General features: G+C 37.7%; 1 protein-coding gene across 7 annotated transcripts in view; it reads left to right on the plus strand.

Moving 5' to 3' along the window:
- Positions 1 to 20,255, plus strand: part of LOC107679187 (arginyl-tRNA--protein transferase 1-like) — a 98,951-nt gene that overhangs the window by 52,226 nt on the left and 26,470 nt on the right. For all 7 annotated transcript variants that reach the window (XM_016474697.1, XM_016474700.1, XM_016474699.1 and 4 more), the window contains 2 exons: positions 419 to 600; positions 3,490 to 3,589. In XM_016474697.1, the coding sequence (XP_016330183.1) occupies positions 419 to 600; positions 3,490 to 3,589 (282 nt within the window). The remainder of the gene's footprint in view (positions 1 to 418; positions 601 to 3,489; positions 3,590 to 20,255) is intronic.

The raw sequence follows: 20,255 nt of genomic DNA on the forward strand, positions 1-20,255 counted from the left end.
TTTCAATATCGATAATAATCAGAAATGTTTCTTGATCATCAAATCAGCATATTGGAATGATTTCTGAAGGATCATGTGACACTGAAGACTGGAGTAATGATGCTGAAAATTCAGCTTTGCATCACAGGAATAAATTACATTTTAAAATATATTCAAATAGTAAACCATTATTTTAAATTATAATAATTTTTCACATTTTCTAATGAATAAATATTTTTTTTCCACTTATAAATATCATGTGAGTAATGTTTGCTTGAATCTGACCAGCAGAATTTCCTGCTTCTCGTTTTCAGGCCCCAGTAAAAAAAATTTCACACTCATCCAATGAAAAGAGGCAAAAGCCTACAAAAAAACACATTGTGTAATAATTACATATTTATAATAAATTTTGTCTTTGTCTTTCGCGCATCTTCTCCAGGCTGAGACCGCTCCTGATGGTCCTGATGTGGGCTACGGCTCGTTCCATCAGCAGTATTGGTTGGATGGCAGAATAGTAGCTGTAGGAGTTCTGGACATCCTGCCCTCCTGTGTGTCGTCTGTGTACCTCTACTATCACCCCGAATTCTCCTCGCTCTCACTGGGCACCTACTCTGCTCTCAGGTTGGTCAGCCAATCACAAACTCTGACTAATCTTTGAGCTTTTCAGGTGAAAACATTTAACTGATCATTTAGTTGACAAATAATCCGACTTGAAATTAAGTGCGAGTCTGTTTGGACATCCAAAACTGAAACTAGTTTGAGCCTAAGCCTTTTGGTTACCAGTCTAAACCTTTAACCACTAGGCTACACTACCTCCCAACAAAAGATTAACAGCATTAATGCTGCAGACAAACAGCACGGGAATCCCTCCTGGTTCTCCTCTCCTAAGTAGTGCACAATCTTGTCTCAGTTCAGTGCATGTTATTTTCAAAACGCATCCATACACACCCACAGTTACAGGCCTATATTTCTTTGTCTTTCACATATGTGTGTGAATATTTCACATGGGCTGCTCACCTGATTAGGTTACACTTTACAGGAGATGCCAGATGTGTGTGTGTGTGTGTGTGTGTTATACTTCTAGTTTGGTGTCTGGAGGCCTCGGGAGTCTCATTTCTCACAGACAGAAGAATAAAAAGAAGGTGCGAGTGAGAAGTGGCACGGGGCTCTGTTGTGCTCAGAGCAGCTGGTGTCAGCCGCGGGGTCAGTGTCTTTGTGCTGTTGTGTGTCAGTGTGATTGAGTGAGACTGTCTGAGCGCAGGATGTGACACTGTTTAGCAATGTGTCTCCATGCTGCGCCGGACGGTTAAAATAATGATGAATGGCCAGCAAAGATAAACAAAATGAGTTTCCTCCGAGTCCTAAACGTGCTGAAAATTAATTTACACTGTTCGTTCTGTAGAAGTCTTTGGGTGAATCTGATTAAAAATTACTCTTGTCATATTTAACCCCTAAAAATGGGTTAATAAAACAAAGTATATTTAGCATAAATGAAATAGATGTTATTTAGATTTTTTATTTTTTTTGTAACATTGTCTAAACATTTTACCATGCTATTTAAATTTGTTTGAATTTATTTGTATGTTCTTGACAGGTTTAGTCAAATTCACCCTATTTTAATTAGTATATTTTTCTTGTTACTCAGTAAAAATAACTTTTTAATGTCCTTTAAAGAAGACGCATTTATGTTTATTTTAATAAATGATATTTACTGTTTTGAAAAACTTTACCCACGTGTATGTTGTTCAATTCAATTCAATGTTGTATTGTTTCATTGACTGCTGTTTTGTTTACATTTCCTATAATAGTTAGACACTGTGTTATGTGGATGCAGGAAATCTCCTGCTCTGGATGTGTGTGGGTGTGTGTGTGTGTGTGTGTGTGTGTGTGTGTGTGTGTGTGACATTAATATTAAGCAGACGTCTTGTCGGTGGTAAGCGCTATGGCTTAATTGGCTTGTGTGTGGCTTGTGTAGGGGTGTCAGAGTGCTGAAGAGGAGATAATGGAGACTTCAAGCTGCTGCCAGCGCTGAGGAGGGAGGGGGCTGCCCTTTCTTTTTCCATCTTTTTTGTGAATGGATTCCACAGCCTCTTCTTATCCGTCTCTCATTCACGGAGAGCCAGGCTTTGTCACCAGGGGATGGGAACCCGGGAACCTGGCAGCGACCGCATGACCTTCCAGCACCTCGCTGTTTGTCGTCGCTTCTTTTCCCTTCGCTATTTTTCTCTTTCATTTTCCTCCACTTTTATTTTGCTTTGGCTTCTCTCTATCTTCCTCTCCTTTTCCCTCAATAAAAAAAAGACCCCCCCCCCACAATTTTTGGGAAGACAGAGAGTGTGAGGTGTACAAAATGCAGAAGAAGAGAGAAGAAAGAGCAGGATTTATTTATGGAAAAGAGAAACGTGTTTGTGCAGGGAATAAAGCGAGAACTGAAGAGAGAGAGAGAGCGGGAGCTCCTTGATTGCTCGCAGGAGGAAGTATAAATCTCCTCGGTTTTTCCTCCTGTTTTTATTGTCTCAGCTCCCTTTTGTTTTTCTCCTCCCCTTCCTCTTTTTCTGCACTTCCAGATACACATTTAAATGGCTGTTTATGAGGGAAACCGTTGATCTGGTCCACATGCAGCAAGTCTGGTGATGTTTTATCTACTTTAAGCATCATATCCTGATTCTACACATCATAATAGTATAATTATGAACCGTTAATAGTTATATATAATGTTTTTTTTATTATAGTTGTGTACAAAAAAACTGAATAAATTAGTTTTATTGTCAATTGCTTCTTTTTCCCCAAGTTAAGTGTCATATCTCTAAATATCTTTAAAAAATCCCTTTAACTCTTTCCCTGCCAGCATTTTTGAAAAAAGTTGCCAGCCACCGCCAGCGATTTTGATGATTTTCACTAAAATTTGATGGCCTACAGTATATTTTGCTGTATGTATATTTGAATATGCAATACACCAAGATCAGAGCCTCTACTTTAATAAAAAAAAAAAAATTCAGTTTTATTCTAGCTTAAAGCATTCTTTTTTTATCAACACTTGAATATAAGTAGGTTTCATTAAAAATGCATAATTTTGAGCAAAAAAGTGAGAAAATCACATTTTTATCAAAAACTACATCTTCATCAATACCTCCAAAGCTTGCACAGACATACACACCAGTTCCTGGATCAACATTTTACTCTGTAACATTATGCAGTTTTCATTTATATGCTGTCTATTGCTGATGATTGCATTATTTTTCATATGCATCTGTTTACATAAGAGATCGCTAGTTTCTCCGTCCTGTTCACGTGTGTTTTTGTTCAGGATGTTTTGTACTCGTTTAGAAGATGCGTAATAGCGCCCCCGAGTGTATAACAATGAAAACACGAAAAGCCGTAAAAACTCGTCTTTGGCGGGGAAGCGTTTTCTTGTAAAAGAGCTAGTAATGTCAAACTAAGTGGTTACATGTTTTGTAGCATGACCCATATGCCTGCAAAGCATTATTTCTGCTCTGGTTCTCTCTGCAGGGAGATTGCCTTCACCAGGCAGTTGCAGCAGCAGTCGCCCAAACTTTCCTACTACTATCTGGGTTTCTACGTCCATTCGTGTCCCAAGATGCACTATAAGGTACATCTCTTATTCAACATAAACCTTCATTTCTGTTCATCTTCTGTTTGCACTCATCAATGTCATCTAACCTAACTGGGTGCTGATGTACTGCAATATCATATTGAACATGCACCGAAAGAAATGACGTAAAACGTCTTTACTCTGCATCCACATAGATAGGTGGCAGTATGGAGTCCACAACCACTGTAGTATCATCCAGCAAAATGCACCTTTATCTTGTGCATCTACCTAAATTGGCTGCATAAATCTTCTGGTACAGTTCTGAAGTGAAGTTTAAGATAAATTGTGCTGCTTTCAAAAACTTTTTCCATACACTGCACTTTGCTGAATAGTAAAACAGTATGCATCAAAACAAGTCATTCCGGCGGGTACAAGTATTTACTTTCTTAAATATTTTACATGCATGTATCCTCTCTATCACACTGTTGGGCAAGAGGCAGGCCACAGTGGTTGGCTTTTTGTTTTGGAGTTGATGTAGACACCTGTTAAAGGTGTTAATCGTCTGTCGTCCGCCAGCATCACACCTCTCCGCTCGGTTGCCGCTGTGATCTGTTTCTCTCATTACTGCTCCCCAATGACCCGCCCTGGAGCGACCGCAGTGCCACACTTCAGGAAATATCTCTTCCTCCTTCCTGTGAGATGGTAGATACAGTATAGGAGGATCAGTGCTAAATTTGTTTTATTTATGGACTTTTTTTGAATTAGCTTTTATTTTTATATTTTCATTTTAATTTTTCTATATTTTTAAATACTCCAATTTAGCATTTTTAATATGTCTTTAAATATTTCAATTTAATTTTAATACTTATTTTAGTTAGTTGTCAAGGCAAACCAATTTTTTAAGTTTAAGGTTTTCATCTAATATTAATTTTATATTTTTATATTTATATTATATATATTTTATATTTATATAAATACAATTTCATATTCAAGCTTTAATTCAGCTAACAAGCATATTTAAAGAGTATTTATTTTTAGATGACAATAACTGGAGAGGAGTGAGGAAATACATTTCTTGTCTCTTTCTTTCTCTGTTTTTTCTAGTTTGTTTTGTGTATGAAACTCCTTTCTTGTATAGTTATGCATATCTTAGAATGTCCTACAAGAGGTGTTACGCATCAGTTTATCTTGGTTCACAACACCTTCGAATCCAGATGAGCATCAATTTGTATTTAACAACTCGTACAGTAGTTGCACACCTTCAACAAATCTTCATTTTCTTTCCTCTTCTTTTTTGAGAACTTACATTGGTGATAAAAGTTCAGTTAAAGTGGATTGGCAACCACAAGCATTTTTAAGCATCTGAATTACATTACGCATATTTTTCATTTATTTTACAAATTTTCTGTGGTAATTTATTTATTTGTTTTTAAATGTATTTTTTTAGTTCTTTAATTTGTTTGTTTGTTTTGTTATAAAACATTCTTTAACATTTATTATGTTATAAATCCAGCACGTACATTTAAAGGGTTAGTTCACCCAAAAATGAAAATTAGGCTGCGTTTTACTCACCCCCAAGGCATTCTAGGTGTATATGACTTTCTTTTTTCAGACGAATCTAGTCGGAGTTATATTAAAAATTGTCTTTGATCTTTCAAGCTGTTTAATGCCACTCAGCGGGTGTTGCATGCATCAGTCCAAAAGAACTTAAAGGGGTCATATGATGCGATTTCAAGTTTTCCTTTCTCTTTGGAGTGTTACAAGCTGATCGTGCATAGATAAGATCCCTGAAGTTACAAAGACTAAAGTCTCAAAACCAAAGAGATATTCTTTATCAAAGTTAAGACTCTGCCACGCCCCCCTAAAACGGCTCGTTCCCTTTAAGTTCACTCACCAGGCCACTTTTTATTTTAGCTTGTCAAGTTTGTTTTTTCAATTACATAATGTTAGCATTGCCAATCCCAGGTCATATGGCAACACTAAATGTTCCTAGATTTTGCTGGAACACTTGGACTATTTTAAAACTACTCTGAAATGTGGAAAGCTAATATATTTGACGTGCAGTGAACTTGGCATCAGACTGACCTGCAAAATTAATCAGCGCTATCTCAATATCGCAATCGCATGCCTGCTTTTCAGCCCTTAAGCCTCATGGTGTGGACAGGCCACGGAAAATGTGGAGGTATGCTTCCAGATTTGGCTCTGTTGTGTAGCTTATTGCGATTCTGACACCGTTAGCTGTTCCGCAGCCTCACGCTTGGCTTGTAGTTGGTTTTCAGCATCTTTTGCGAACAAGGGACTTGGCGCCGTGTTGGAGGACGATGGAGGACGACGGTAAAGCGGTCCAGAGGGAACTCTGTGTAAGTGCTTGCACAGGTGTGGCCGAGTGTAAAGCGTGTTGGAGATGCTGGGCAGCTGAACAGCTGATTCATATACGATGGACGGAGATGGTGAGAGAGAACAAGAATGTAAATAAAAGTGACGGACTGGCCCAGAGCTGACGGTGAGGAAGAGGGAACATATGCGGCTGACTGTAGAAGCTATTAGCGGTTGAGGAAGAGGTCAGAGCTACTGTAGTTCACGGTGTCACCTGATAGTGTTATTGGAAAGGTAGACGGCCCTAATCTTTATTTAAACATTCCTCTCTTTAAAGGAATAGTGCACCTAAAAATGATGATTCTGTCATTTACCCATCCATTGCTCTGAAATCTCATTCATGCTTATGTTCAGTTCAAAAATTCCTGCTCAAGGCATACAACTCCAAGTTTCTTGTCATCATTAAAACCTGGCATGATGTGTCTTGATGCAGCATATTTGAATTTCAGAGTACTATTTCTGTCTTTTTCTTGCACAAAGTTATTGTATGTCTTCATAATATAGCAAACAAATCATATGGATCATTTTTATGGTCCTTTTTTGGAGCTTGACAGCCCCAATTCCCATTATGAAAAGGAGCTTTTTGGACATTTTTTAAAATATCTTGGATGCAACCACTCATCAATTTTTCACATTGGAGCTCAGCTCAGTTATTCAATTGCATGTGTTGTTTATCTATCCTTTTTTTTGCATTTTAGCATCATTCTATGAAACGGGTGCTTTTTCCAGTTAATATGGTAAGATTTAATTTTTTGTAAGTGTTTTTATGTCACGCAAATAATATGTATTTAATTGCATTGTGGCACCTTAAGTTAACCCTCTGAGCACACTTGGTACCTTCATGGTCAAAAGGGACCGAAGCCTTGAAATGTTTTTTGTTTTTTTTCAAGAAAATTTGCCTTATATAATTTTTTTCAATAATATTTTTGGTTGATTATTATTTAGAATTTTGGGGAGATTTTATGATACAATGCAATATTTATAAAATTTGTATTATCCACATGTTTTTTTTTTTACATAACTAATGTGACAAAAGTGACCAAATTTCATTCCATTCTGATTTTTTTCCCCCCATTAATTTCCTATGTCGGTCTTGTTTGACCATGAAGGTACCGAGTGTTACTTTTTATTTTTCAACCCTTTAACATATCCAAATCATGTCAATAATTTTTTCATATTCATTTTTTTTTGGTTCACATAGCTAATGTGACAAAAGTAACCCAAGTGTCATCTCATTCCGATGAAGAAAAAAAAAAATTCAAAATGTTAAATTTTCTGGTCAAATGTGACCGAATGTTAATTATGCCTTCAGAAATGTAGCATGGTTGACATTTTAATATGATATTTCTAGAAATTTTAACCTATATATTAAATAAACATGTATAGGCTGATAATTTCATTATGCCTTTTTTATTTATTTAATAGTTAATTTCCTTTAAAGTTTTCTTTAAAAAAATAAGATTTCATAGTGATATATAAATTTATATTTATTTAAGAGCTACACAAATGGAACCTGTTTAGTAGAATGATCCATTGTCTTTTATCACAGCTTTGATATCGATTGTTTTCGTATCAGTGCTGCACTCTATTAGAAACCGTGACATAATTTCCTCAGTGAGCGTAAAGCCGCTGCGTATCTTAATTCACTGTTTCTCTGCACTGCAGTATCGTGTTAGTCTACTGAAACTTTCAACCTCAGCCTGTATCTGCAGTCCTGGAAGTTGTTTGTGCGTCTGTCTTTCTCTCTGTCTCTGTCTTTGTTGAACGCTCTCCGTGGAGCCGGTTTCTGCAGAGCTGTGCATGTGGAATAGTGAATAGAGCTCGGTTGGAGCCCAGCTCTGGGTAATCTCTCCCAGCGCAGCTCTCACATCAGAGGATGAGTGCCACTCACCCCTCTCATTCACCTCCTGCCATTGTGCACTGAGAGATTAGTCTGGGGTTAGAAGGTTGTCTGTTTCTCACCTACATCCAGAACCCACCTTTTCAAATCCAGTAGTTCACATAAAAATCAACTCATGTAATTCCAACTCCTAATGCTGCTTGTTGCACTTTTCAATGCGGTTTACAATAAATGAGGACTGAAGCTTTCAAGCTTTGAAAAGGACATAAAAGCGTCATTAAAGTATCATCTGAACCCATATGATATCTTTATGTGATAAACAGACCTACAATCTGAAAGTTCTGTTTATATGAACCCTGAACATTGCATTTCACATATGCTTTTACATGCATTGCATCTCTTCTGAACAAAACGTCAGCTAATGTGCAGTGCCCAGATGATTTTGCCTTCTAAAAAGAAATTTAAAATGAACGAGAACATATTTGTCAGCAGAGTTTTTAAGTAAATATTTAGTCTCATCCACTGACCATTTCACGAGGCATGGCAAGGAAATAAACATATGCATGTTTGTAAGATTTGAAACTTTTGTGAACTTGCATCACAGCACTGCGCAAGGTATTTTTGAATCCGATTGTGAAAATAGTCTGATTCAACCTTTTACATGCTCCATTTTTTCCTGTCGATCAGATTATTTTAAGTCTGCACCGCTCCTTTCAATCCAATTGAAATTTTCATTCGATCTTAGTTGCATCGATTAAGGTGTTTGCACGAAGGCTTTTGAGTCTGATTGAGCCCTCAATCTGATTATTAGATGGATTATTTGGGTGCATGTAAATGCAGCTAATGAGTTAAATGACTAATAAATCATTCCAATTCATAAATGAATCATTGAATGAACAATGAACCAATTCATTTACAAGATTCAAAAGAGTGATTTGTTCATGAATCTTCTCTCATAAAACATGCCAATGAAATCTAGGGAAGCTTTTCAATCACTAATGTCCTAAATTTGGATCTGTTTCTCACACACAAGTGATCGTATGACAACAGAAGAGTTATGTAAACTGCTTTTATGATGTTTTTGCATCTTTTTGAAGCTTAAAAGCCCTATTCACCATTAATTATAATTGCAAAAGAGCATGGAAAAGTCTTTAAATTCTCTTTTTGTATTTTGCGGAAGGGTTTGGAAAGACATGAGGGAGTTTAAATGATGAGAAAATTGTCCATATTCCTTTAACACGAAGGCATATGGTATTATTGTGGCTGTCCGGGAATGTCTTGTTGAAATCCATGTCAGTGTGTTGTTTCAGAATGACCCCCTGCACCTCTGCTAAGAGCTCAGAACCCGCTGTGTCTCCTCAGAGCCCCTGAGCTCTCATGCTCCACACTGCTTAGAGCTCATTTCCATCGCATTAGTGCGGCTCCCTTCTTTTCAGCCACAGAACACTGTGTACCTTCACTGTGTCTATTGGCAAAGCACGGTGCTGGAGTCGATATATGTTTGTGTATAATTGTTGCATAAGTGATATAGGGACAGGTAGATTTATTTGAACGTTAGGCCTCAAACACACTCTGCACAAGTACATGAATGTAAAAGTTTGCACATGTTTAATTTTAATGTGTCAGTGTGTTCTAAAATGTCACAGTGCAATATATAACAGAATAAATAATACCTTCAGAACTCTTGTCACCTCATTAAGAACTGAGGTTATTATAGGAATAGTTCACCCAAAAAATTAAAATGGTCATCATTTACATTTTGAATAATGCCACAGGAGTTTTTTTTGTCAATGCAATGAAAGTTAATGGGGTTCAGTGTTGTTTTGGACCCCATTTACTTCCATTGTTTGGGCAAAAACATTCTTAAGAATATATTTATTTGTGTTGCACAGAAAAAAGACATACAGGTTTGTAATGACATGAGGGTGAGTAATTGATGGCAGAGTTTTAACTTTTGGGTGAGTTATAACTTTATGTATCCATAAAATATAACTACATTTACATACAGTACTTGAGTGAAGGGTTGAATTTACAGGCTGAATTTATTTGATTAAAAATACAGTAAAAAGAGATATTGTGAAATATTGTTGCAATTTAAAATAAATGTTTATTTTTAAAATAGATTGTAAAATGTAATTTATTTCTCTGATCAAAGCTGAATTTTCATCATCATTACTCCAGTCTTCAGCGTCACATGATCCTTCAGAAATTATTCTAATATGCTAATTTACTGCTCAAGAAACATTTCTGATTATTATCAATTTTGAAAACAGTCATGCTGCTTCATATATATTTATGGAAACCTTGATTAATTTTTTTTTTCAGGATTCTTTGAATATAACGTTTTGATATAAATATAAAGCATTTATTTGAAATACGAATATTTTGCAACATCAGATTTCTTTACTGTCACTTTTGATCAATTTAATGCATCCTTGATGAATAAAAGTTTTTTTTTTTTTTTTTATGAAACTTGGTGATCCCAAACATTTGAATGGCAATGTGTTTTTCATGTTAGGTTTTTTTTTAAGATAAGTATACTTTTATTATACTGAATATATATTATTTAGTTGTTGTGAAAGAAGTACTGGAGCAGACCGTAAACACAAACAACCAGACACAATGCCAAGAACTTTAACTGGCCTCCGTTTAAACTTGACTGGTCACAAAGGCAGTGGTTGGAGTCCTTTGGGGAGGCTGTGCCCAGTGCCAGCCTGCTCCGTTCCTCTCACTGCAGTCGAGCCAGACCGCCGTCCAGTTCGAGACGTGACTTCCTGGCCCTGCCGGCTCCATTCTGTGCCTGAGCTGCTGATGGCTGTTTGGCCCTCGACTGTGCCCGAGCTTTCAGGCTTCTGAATGTGTCTAATGGGGTGGAATGAGCAGGTCTGTGGGGTTCTGGCGAGAGATGTGTCCCCCCTCCACCCTCCCTACACCTGCCTCCCACTCCATCCACCAGGTGTTTCCCAAAGCTTTCTGTGAATTCCACATCCAGGCGAAAGGAAACAAGCATCTGAGAAGTGCATTGGGGTCGTCTTTGTATGTTTGTTTGCGGGCTGCCGGTCATCTGGAGAGGCTTTTCATTAGTCTGAAGAGCCGCTTGCTGCTAAGTTAATGTCGGAAACCTGAGGAATTTCAGTGGGTTAAATGGATAATGCTTGCACTGTGCTCAGGCCAACCTTGATGCAAATGTGCCACCGTTAAGCATGCTTAAGAATGACTAATATGTAGAGGGAGTTTAATGTGTCTTTTAAAGCACGAGTGTTTCATTTAACTCCTTAAATTTTGCAACTGGAAGACCCCAGAGTCTATGAAAGGACCCCTGTTTGGCAGGTATGTTTCTTACAGCAATGTATGGAGTTGCTACTTCAGTGAAAGTCCCTCTAGTGTAGTCAAGAGGGATTGCGCTCATGCTCTCCTACTGTAACAGGCTTCTTTGGTTGACCGTAACCTCTCATCTGTTCATCTGGGACAAATGTATTGAAACGAATTGGGCCAAGAACTGAGAGAACATGAGTTAATTCCCATGCATTAGCGTGATGCATGCATTGCAGAATTTGTAGCATGCTAAACCAAAATAGACAACATCTGTTCATGTTTTCCATTGTTATATTTAGCTGTGATTCTTAGAAACATTTTTGATTTTAATATTTATTGACTTTTGTCAGTGCCTCCCTTTTTTCCCCTTCCCCTGCTTTGCGTGGGGCCTTGTGATGTTGCACAACATTTTATTTATTGTTGTTTGCTTTGTATTTTAAGACCAAGAAGTTCCTTTGAGTTGAAGTGAGTTTCAGTGACATTAAAGATGAGTTTTATTTATAGAATAATGGCACAGTAAATGTAATTTAGGTGAACTATGTAGCTATTATAAGCTTTAATTCTTTAATCTCAAAAAAAGTTTGGTGATTTAGTTTATGAGTACATTGTTTTGGACCAGAAAAAGTGAAAACGCTGATATACACTAACATTCAAAGGTTTTGGGTTATTTTGAACTTTCTATTCATCAAAGAATCATCAAAAAAAAAAAGAATAAATAAATTATCGTTTACACACAAATATTAAGCAGCACAAACGTTTTCAGCAATAATAATAAAAATGTTTCTGAAAACTGGAGTAATGATGCTGAAAATTCAGCTTTGCATCACAGGAATAAATTACATTTTAACTGTAAATGTATTGAAATAGAAAACAGTTCTTTTAAATTGTAATTATAGGGCCTTTATAGGGCCCTATTAATTATAGGGCGCTTTAGTTCCAGAACTAAATGGACAGTACTAAAGTACTGGGACGATTTTGCGCAAACTATTTCCCAGTACCATTTAAAGGGTTGCGTTCGCACCGACAGTGTGTACTAGGAACCGGTCGACAGCGACGTCATTTGTGCGCGGCGTTCAACAACGGAAACAAAGAAAAACAACGTTAACAACAGGAGGATGGAGGACGCTGTGATCGGAGCTGTGTTTTTGTTGTGTCTCGCGGGTTTCACAATAATGGACATGGAAAGTCGACGTATACGTAAAGCGATTGAAAGAACGGAAAGGAGGACTAAGAATCTCCAACAACAACTGGCAGTGCTACATTTGCTACAAGTGCCTACTTCAGCGTCCGTCCATCTATCGCTGTTCTCCATACTTGCGAAATAAGTTGACACAATGTTTACAGTATGTTTACACGGCGTTTTAAATCATGGCGTGTGAGGGCGTTTTCGTACGCGTTTGGCCAATCAATGTCTACTTACGTCACGATTAGTACCAGTTGTGCTGGTTAAACCCTGCTCCAGAGTAGGAGCTAATTTGGTTCTCGAAAAAGGCAGTCCGGTACTAAAATCGTTCCCAGTTCCGGTGGTGCGAAAACGCCAAAAAGTGGGTAGTTCCACAATTAGTTCTGGTACTATGAAAAGGTTCCTGCGGTGCGAAAGGCCCTAATGTTTCACAATATTACTATTTTTACTGTATTTTTTTTATCCAATAACACTAAGAGAATTGAAAAACATGAAAAATGACTGATCCTAAACTTTTGAACGGTAGTGTGACTTTTTAGTGTCAGGAGCAGTGTTTTTAGCATGCTAACAGACTTTTGTTTTTTCCATTGAAGACATCATAAGTGAAGAAGATACAAGCATTGCTTTTGAGAATCAGGGCCCCACTGTCATGAAGAACTGATAAAGTTGCAATTTCTAAGTCTTGAAAATTAATGTAAATAAAAAAAATCTTAAGTTATGAACATTTCTGTACAGTTTTTTTTCTAGTTATGCTCAGCTCTAAAATATTGTTCCTTGTGAGTACAACCTTTGTTTTGCCCATCTTTCTTCGAATCTATCCAGAAGTCATGGAAATTCAGTGATGAAAAGGAGTGGGAACCCTGGAGATTGTACATGTGCTGTTTGGAGCCAGCACAAAGCACCCTTCTCGTCTATTCTCTACATCTCTATAATAGAGTCCTCATCCTGTTTGCTGTACATGTTTCTGTATCTCTCTCTCTCTGCTCTTGTATAAATCCTCAGGAATGCAGAGGCAGGTGGGAACAAGTGCTGGTTTCTTACTCTAGTGTTATACATTTTTGCTTGTGCTTGCACAGATGGTCACACTTTCGTCCGTGTTCATTTTTGTCAACCCTTTAAATTGATTAAACTCACAACCAAACTAAAAAAAAAGCAAAATTAAAAAAATTCAATACATTGAGTTGCCTACTGAAAGCATTTTTGAGTTTGAATGCTTCTATGATGCCCAGAAATGCTGTCTAGGTAGGCTAGGTTCTGAGACACAGTCCTAGTGTATAGCAGAAGTCTTTTTTTTCTTCTATCCTGTATGCTTGCAGAACCCAACCCATCTCATTCAGCTTTCAAGTAAACTGACTTAAAACCCTCGCTCCTTTCTTTACCGTCTCTGTGCCCGTCCCGTAAGCCACACTATCACGCCAGCATGAAACGATAGGAAATGAGGGCTTGAAATGAAAGAAAGTGGTCTGAGAGAAAGATAAACAATTACCACACATTTAGTTTGGCGTGTTCTGCCCTTTCTTCTTTTTTTCCCCTCATCAAAGTGCCTTTGAAGCGTGCTCGGTTATGCAGCATAATCTCTTTCACTTGTTTTTCTTTCATTAATAAGCTACGGCCCCATGGAACTGTCAGTTAGCCGTTTAAATGCGGTCTGCACTTTCGTTGCGTGCTGTTGAGATTGGATTTGTGATTGCAGTGCAGGACAGGAAAAAGACTGAGAGATTTCAGCATTGGGCTCTTACTGCTAGTCCGAAATCTTCCCATAGGCTTGAGCAAGTGAGAGCTTGTTAGCATAGGACTGAAATGTCAAAATTCACGATCTACAGCAGGGGTCAGCAACCTTTTCGGCATAACGTGCCATTTTTTATTATTCTGGTTAACCACTGTGCCAACACACAGTTTTTTAAGTAACTAAACTCAGCTTCATTGTTTGTAGAGAGAGACACAGACGCAGACAATTTTAACATATCTCTCTCAAAATGGTCATATTTGAGAAAAAAAAAATCGAGTAGTTTGCATCACTGGATATAGCTGTTGGTCATTTAACATTTCTATCGTAAAACGTATCGTTGACTAATATTAAATGGTTTGCAGCTTCATCTTACCTCACTCTCTTTTAACGTTAAACTGAAGTGTCACGCTCTGCTTCTGTGAACAGTAAACCCCGCCTACTTTGATTTGATTGGCCATCTCAGTCATTTTGACATTGACGAGCGCTGTGAGACCGCTGAGGCTATGATCTGAAGTGCCTAGTATGTGCAGCGGTCGCGCGCGCATCCGTAGACTAGCGCAAGTTAATTCTCACACTTTAATAGTATTTATAGCTCCTAACAGGCTGTGTGACTATGAGAAGTTATTATCTCAAAATGTACGTCAGTATGCAGTTTTCCATATTACTCGCGTGCCAGCGATTATCCCTCTGCGTGCCACTGTTGGCGACCCCTGATCTACAGTATGTATCCACCGATGTTTTAGCTCATTTTAGTTTATACTTAGCTTGGTCAGTTCACCCCAAATATGTACGTTTGTTGTTATTATAAAAGCATGTTTGGTAGAGCGTAGGCTTGCCGCGATAGACGGTGCTGATGGTGATACCGGTGTTAAGCCGCAACACCGTTTACGTCACTTGCCCACCGCGTCACCGACCCCCACCGTCGTTTAGATTTTTTATAGTAATAAAAATCATTTCGTTCAGTAAAAGAACAGACACTACAATTAAAAACTGAACGCGGCTGCTCAATGCAGTTGAACGACAGTTGCATCACAGATCAGATTTCATTTCTACAGTGAGGAGAGTGAGTCAAGCTGACTGACAAGAAGAGTGGGGTGAGACAGACAAGACGATCACGGATGATTTAGTTTCGATACGAAATGCAAAAGCGCCTGTTTGTCATTATTTTGGATTTTGAAAAGCCTGTTGACTTTTGCCGTTAATCTAAGGTGATTTTGGAAGTTTTTTTAAACATTTATTTATTAGTTAATTGGTTCCACATTGTTTGCTGATTTTTACTTTATTTAAACTCTGTGTCATTTATTTATTTTATTTGACATCAAGGTGTATGCCGTGCCTCAAAGCTTTCTTACTCGTTTTGCTAATAAACATTCTACGTTTCTTATTTATTTGGTTATGTATTATACATGTTTACTTGTTTCCAGTTTTGTACATTTAAACTTTATGTAAGTGATTTGTTATTTTATATTAGGCATAGCCTGCCCTATAGCATGGTGTATTTCTATTTGTTTTGTTAATAAAAGTTCTATGTTTTATATATACGCTAAAGTGAGTTTGACGTTGTATTTTGTTGTTGCATTCAAGCAATTGACGCCTAATTGCCGCTAATTCGAAAGTGAAAGTAAAATGCGCACGGCGCTTTTAAGCTATTTAAAAGCGAAGGAAAGCGAGGAAAAGGGAGAATTCAAACGAACTAAAAACTAACAATTGCTTTACTCCGAATTTCTGCTATTTGAAAGTGAAAGTAAAATGCGCACGCCACTTTTACAAGCTATTTAAAAGCGAAGGAAAGCAAGGAAAAGAGAGAAAATTCAAACGAACAATTGCTTTATGCCGAATTGCCGCTATTTGAAAGTATTAACCGGTGGGAAAATTTCCTCACCGTCACAACCCTAGTAGAGCGCGAGGGTGAGTTAATGATGTCTGTTTTCATTTTTAGGTGAAGCGATCCTGTAATACTGCTCTAATATGGCTGAATGTGTCTTTAAAAAGGCTGTACATGAACTCTGATCCTCTCTTCAGTCATTATAGTGTAAAAAGCCGTGCTTTGCTTACCAAATCACCTAACCTCTCACTCCTTCAGTAACGCTTATGAGTCCAGCGTCCTCCCTCTTTGCCTGATTTTCACCCTTCCCCGAGTCCTCCATTGGCTGCCAATCTGACAGAAGTTGCTTTTTGATTTGGTTAATTTGAGACCACCAACAGCGAGGCGTATGAGGGAAAAGTTTGTTTGAATTGGGGCTTGTTTCTTCTCTTTTCTCTATCCCTTCTGTACTTGAGTCGAAGCCAGCACAAGGGTCTTGTTTCAATTAGTAAAAAAATACTCGCTCATCTAGCAAACTCCTTTCTGTCTGTGTTGATTTTTGTGGTGGTGCACTAGTTTACTCTCTAGATGATGTGTTTTTAAATGTTTCTAGTGTATTTCAAGTAAACAGTGTGTTTAATATGTTTAATCTAGTGTACACTACTGTTAAACATCTGAGTTCAATAGCTCTTTTTGAAAGAAATGTACACTTTCATTCAGCAAGGATGCTGACGTTTATAGTGTTACAAAAGATTTCGGTTTCAAATAAATGCTGTTCTTTTGAACTTTCTATTCCTCAAAGAATCCTGAAAGAATCCATGTCATGTTTTTCACAAAAAAGTATGAAGCAGCACAACTGCTTTCAACATTGATAATAATAAGAAATGTTTCTTGAGCAGCAAATCAGCATATTAGAATTATTTCTGAGGGATCATGTGACACTGAAGACTGGCGTAATGATGCTGATTTTAAATGGTAATAATATTTCGCAGTATGGTTTTACTGTATTTTTGATTAAATAAATGCAGGCTTGGTGGGCATAAGACTTTTTTCAAAAGCATTCAATTCTCAACGAGATGTTTTGATACTATGCACTGCCAAGATTTGGCCAAACTAGGGATGGTCGACTAGTTTAGTCTGGAGTTACTTGAAGTTTTGTCCTGCACCTCAGAAAGTCTAAAAAAGTTCATAGTGAAGGAGTAGCATTTTTTATGTCCCTTAAGGCTTTTTAAACATATTGCACAAGGGTAGAATGAAATGAATAATATTGTTTTAGTTACTAAAATATTTACAAGTGTTTAATATATTTCCCTTTTTGGTCAAGCTCACTCTGGCAGTGTTTTCTCTTTTAGAACCCATTCAACTTGAATATTATTTCATAGTAATATAAAACCAGTGTGCTTTGCATTGCAGTGCACAATAAGTCTTGTTTCTGCTTTGGTGGGAGTGTTTGAGACATGAATTCATAAGTAGCAGGCCTTTGTCTGGTTTGTGTGTCTGTGATGTGGGTCGATGAGACAGTTGAGAGTTCACATAATGCATTACTGCACCGGAAAGACATTAAAATGCACATTGCATTTGCTGAAATTGACTTATTTGGATGGCAGTATGAAAGTGATTGTGTTTTCTTAGAGAATTGAAACAAGCCTGACTGCAGATATATTGTGCATCCCTAAATAATAAATAACCCACATTCATGACATTGGTTTAGTGTGTTGACACAGTGTGGTAATAAAGGCGACGTGTTTTATGTGTTGAGGCCCTGGTTCAGCGCACTTACCTCTGCTCCCCCCATCAGCAGCGCTGACATGACGGCAGACCTCCGGGGTCAGAGTTAAGAGGTCGGGTCAGACGATTTAGTCTCGGCAGTGAAAGAGAGAAACGATAGATGGAGGGGGAAGGGGGTTCGGTGAGGGAGGTGTGAAGGTCACAGGGCTGGAAAATGAGAGTTTAGATCTGATGTCAGGGTGAAAATAGCCAGAGCGGCCCAGTTGCCAGCACAGTGTGTTTGCCTTGCCATTAACTCGCCCTCGGTTTATTTTCAGAGCCTTGGATTCAGCCACTTTGTCTGGGGTGACAGGGCCTCCAGACCCTATAACATATAGCACGCTTTGATATAGAGCATGAAACAAAGAGCAAACAACACTTACAGACTGTTTTTTCCTATTGGAGCATTGAAATGAAACATGGGAGTACATGTTTTGTATAAAATTAAATTTTATTATCGCTTTTTGATGTGTTTGCTAGGTTGTTAAATTAGAAACTTTTTTCAGGATCCATTAAACTGATCAAACATGACATTTATGATGTTACAAAAGATTTCTATTTTTATAAATGCTGTTCTTTTGAACTTTGCATTCAGAAAAATCTGAAGCAGCATGACTGTTTTCAATAATAAGAAATGTTTCTCGAGCAGAAAAACAACATATTAGAATGATTTCCGAAGGATCATGCGACTCTGAAGACTGAAGTAATGATACTGAAAATGCAGCTTTGCATCACATGAATAAATTACATTTTAAAATATACTAGAAAACAGTTATTTTAAATTCTAATAATAATTCACAATTATTTCATATACAGTTTTTGATCAATTAAATGCATTCAAATAATTAAAAAAAATGTTTTATTTTATAATAGTTTGTTAGGTTTACAACCTTTTTTCATACAAATAATATACAGCATTTTTGACCGCCAAATTCCTGTCAGATCATAAACTTTCTTGCGTTTGTGTTTGTAGGCACAAATGTGGTGCTAATTTCCATACAAGCTTTATTTTTGGCCGTTCGTCTAGTAAGCCGGATCAGAGATGTCTGGAGTGAAAAGCACTCAAGGAAGGTGAGTGTTAAAGCCGTAAGACCTAAACACCAGGAGAGATAGAGAGATAAAACGAGGCTCGGGAGGCTGTGCCTGTAAAACGCTGCCCTGCTGAAACATGATCCTGTAAAAATATTTTCCCATCATTAAGCTGTCATCCACGAACCCCTGATGCACAGCCCAGCCAGGCACTACAAGTGAGCGTGTATTTGTGTGTGCATGTCTGAGGAGGCATTAGTTAGCAGTCGGGACACTGTTTATTTGAATTCTGTCCCGTGGTAATGTGTCGAGTGAGGCGAAACGACCAACTTTGTGTGTTTAAACTGCAGGTTTGTGTAAATATCTGAATTTTGAATGCGGTTTGATGTTCTCCTGAGGACCGCTGTGTGGTACTCTGTATGCATGCCATAGTTTAGTATGGAAGGAGAGGGTAGGGATCTTTATTTACACACGTCTGTCAGAGAGCACCTCTCCTCTGCTCATTTACAAAGCCCTGTCCGACCGCTGTTTGTGCGAGAATGTGTTTACACGTGTCATTCAGCGACGTCTGCCCTGATGTCAGCTCTGACAGGGCGGTCTTGCCATCTGTGTGGCGTTTGTGAACGCCAGAGAAAGTGGAGATGAGGCAGAGAGGGTCAGTTTGAGAAAAAATAAAAGGGTTTTCTTTGTGTAGACATGAACTGGCTGTTTAACTGACCTGAAGGGCAGCATTGGCTCTTAGTCCAGGTCAGCCTCCCCCTTTTTTTAGTGCTAGGTAGATCTTACGACCTAAATCAATAGAGTGCTGCAGGGATGTCATTTTTGCTGTCCAGCCTGAAAGTTAGCATCACTGTGGTTCCCTCCACAAAAAGCCAATAGGATTTTTCCATTGGCTTTTGGATTAATGCAGAAAATAAGTTCTGTGACCAACTAAAGTTTATGATTTCTACAAACTTTGTTGATCACGATAATCTTCACAAATTGTGAAGCCAAATTCACATGACGTCAATGTCTCTTTGATGTTTATTTAAAATCTACAAGTTGCAAAGTTTGAGTTAGAATATTTTACAAGGGCATGAGGCTTTGAAAAGGTCTACACTTTAAAAATAGGCACCAAAATAAGTTTTGAAAATAATTTTTGGTTAGAGTTAAGAACATTTTAATAATCTGAAGAACCTTTTTCCTCTACATTTTCCTTTTTCATTTACAGGGCTTTGTAAATGAGCAGAGGAGAGGTGCTCTCTGACAGACGTGTGTAAATAAAGATCCCTACCCTCTCCTTCCATACTAAACCGTTTGGTCCAATGCCAATGTTCCATTGATGTTAAAGGTTCTTCATAGAATCATAGATGCCAATAGGAAACCTTTATTTTTAAGAGTGTAGTGAGTTGAGGAGTTTTCCTGTTTGTTGTGACGTTCAGATTATTAAATAATTTTTGGTTAGAGTTAAAAACATTTTAATAATCTGAAGAACCTTTTTCCTCTACATTTTCCTTTTTCAATTACAGGGCTTTGTAAATGAGCAGAGGAGAGGTGCTCTCTGACAGACGTGTGTAAATAAAGATCCCTACCCTCTCCTTCCATACTAAACCGTTTGGTCCAATGCCAATGTTCCATTGATGTTAAAGGTTCTTCATAGAATCATAGATGCCAATAGGAAACCTTTATTTTTAAGAGTGT

The sequence above is a fragment of the Sinocyclocheilus anshuiensis genome, unplaced genomic scaffold (assembly GCF_001515605.1).
Source record: "Sinocyclocheilus anshuiensis isolate Anshui unplaced genomic scaffold, SAMN03320099.WGS_v1.1 scaffold300, whole genome shotgun sequence".
In the NCBI taxonomy this organism is placed as follows: Eukaryota; Metazoa; Chordata; class Actinopteri; order Cypriniformes; family Cyprinidae; genus Sinocyclocheilus; species Sinocyclocheilus anshuiensis.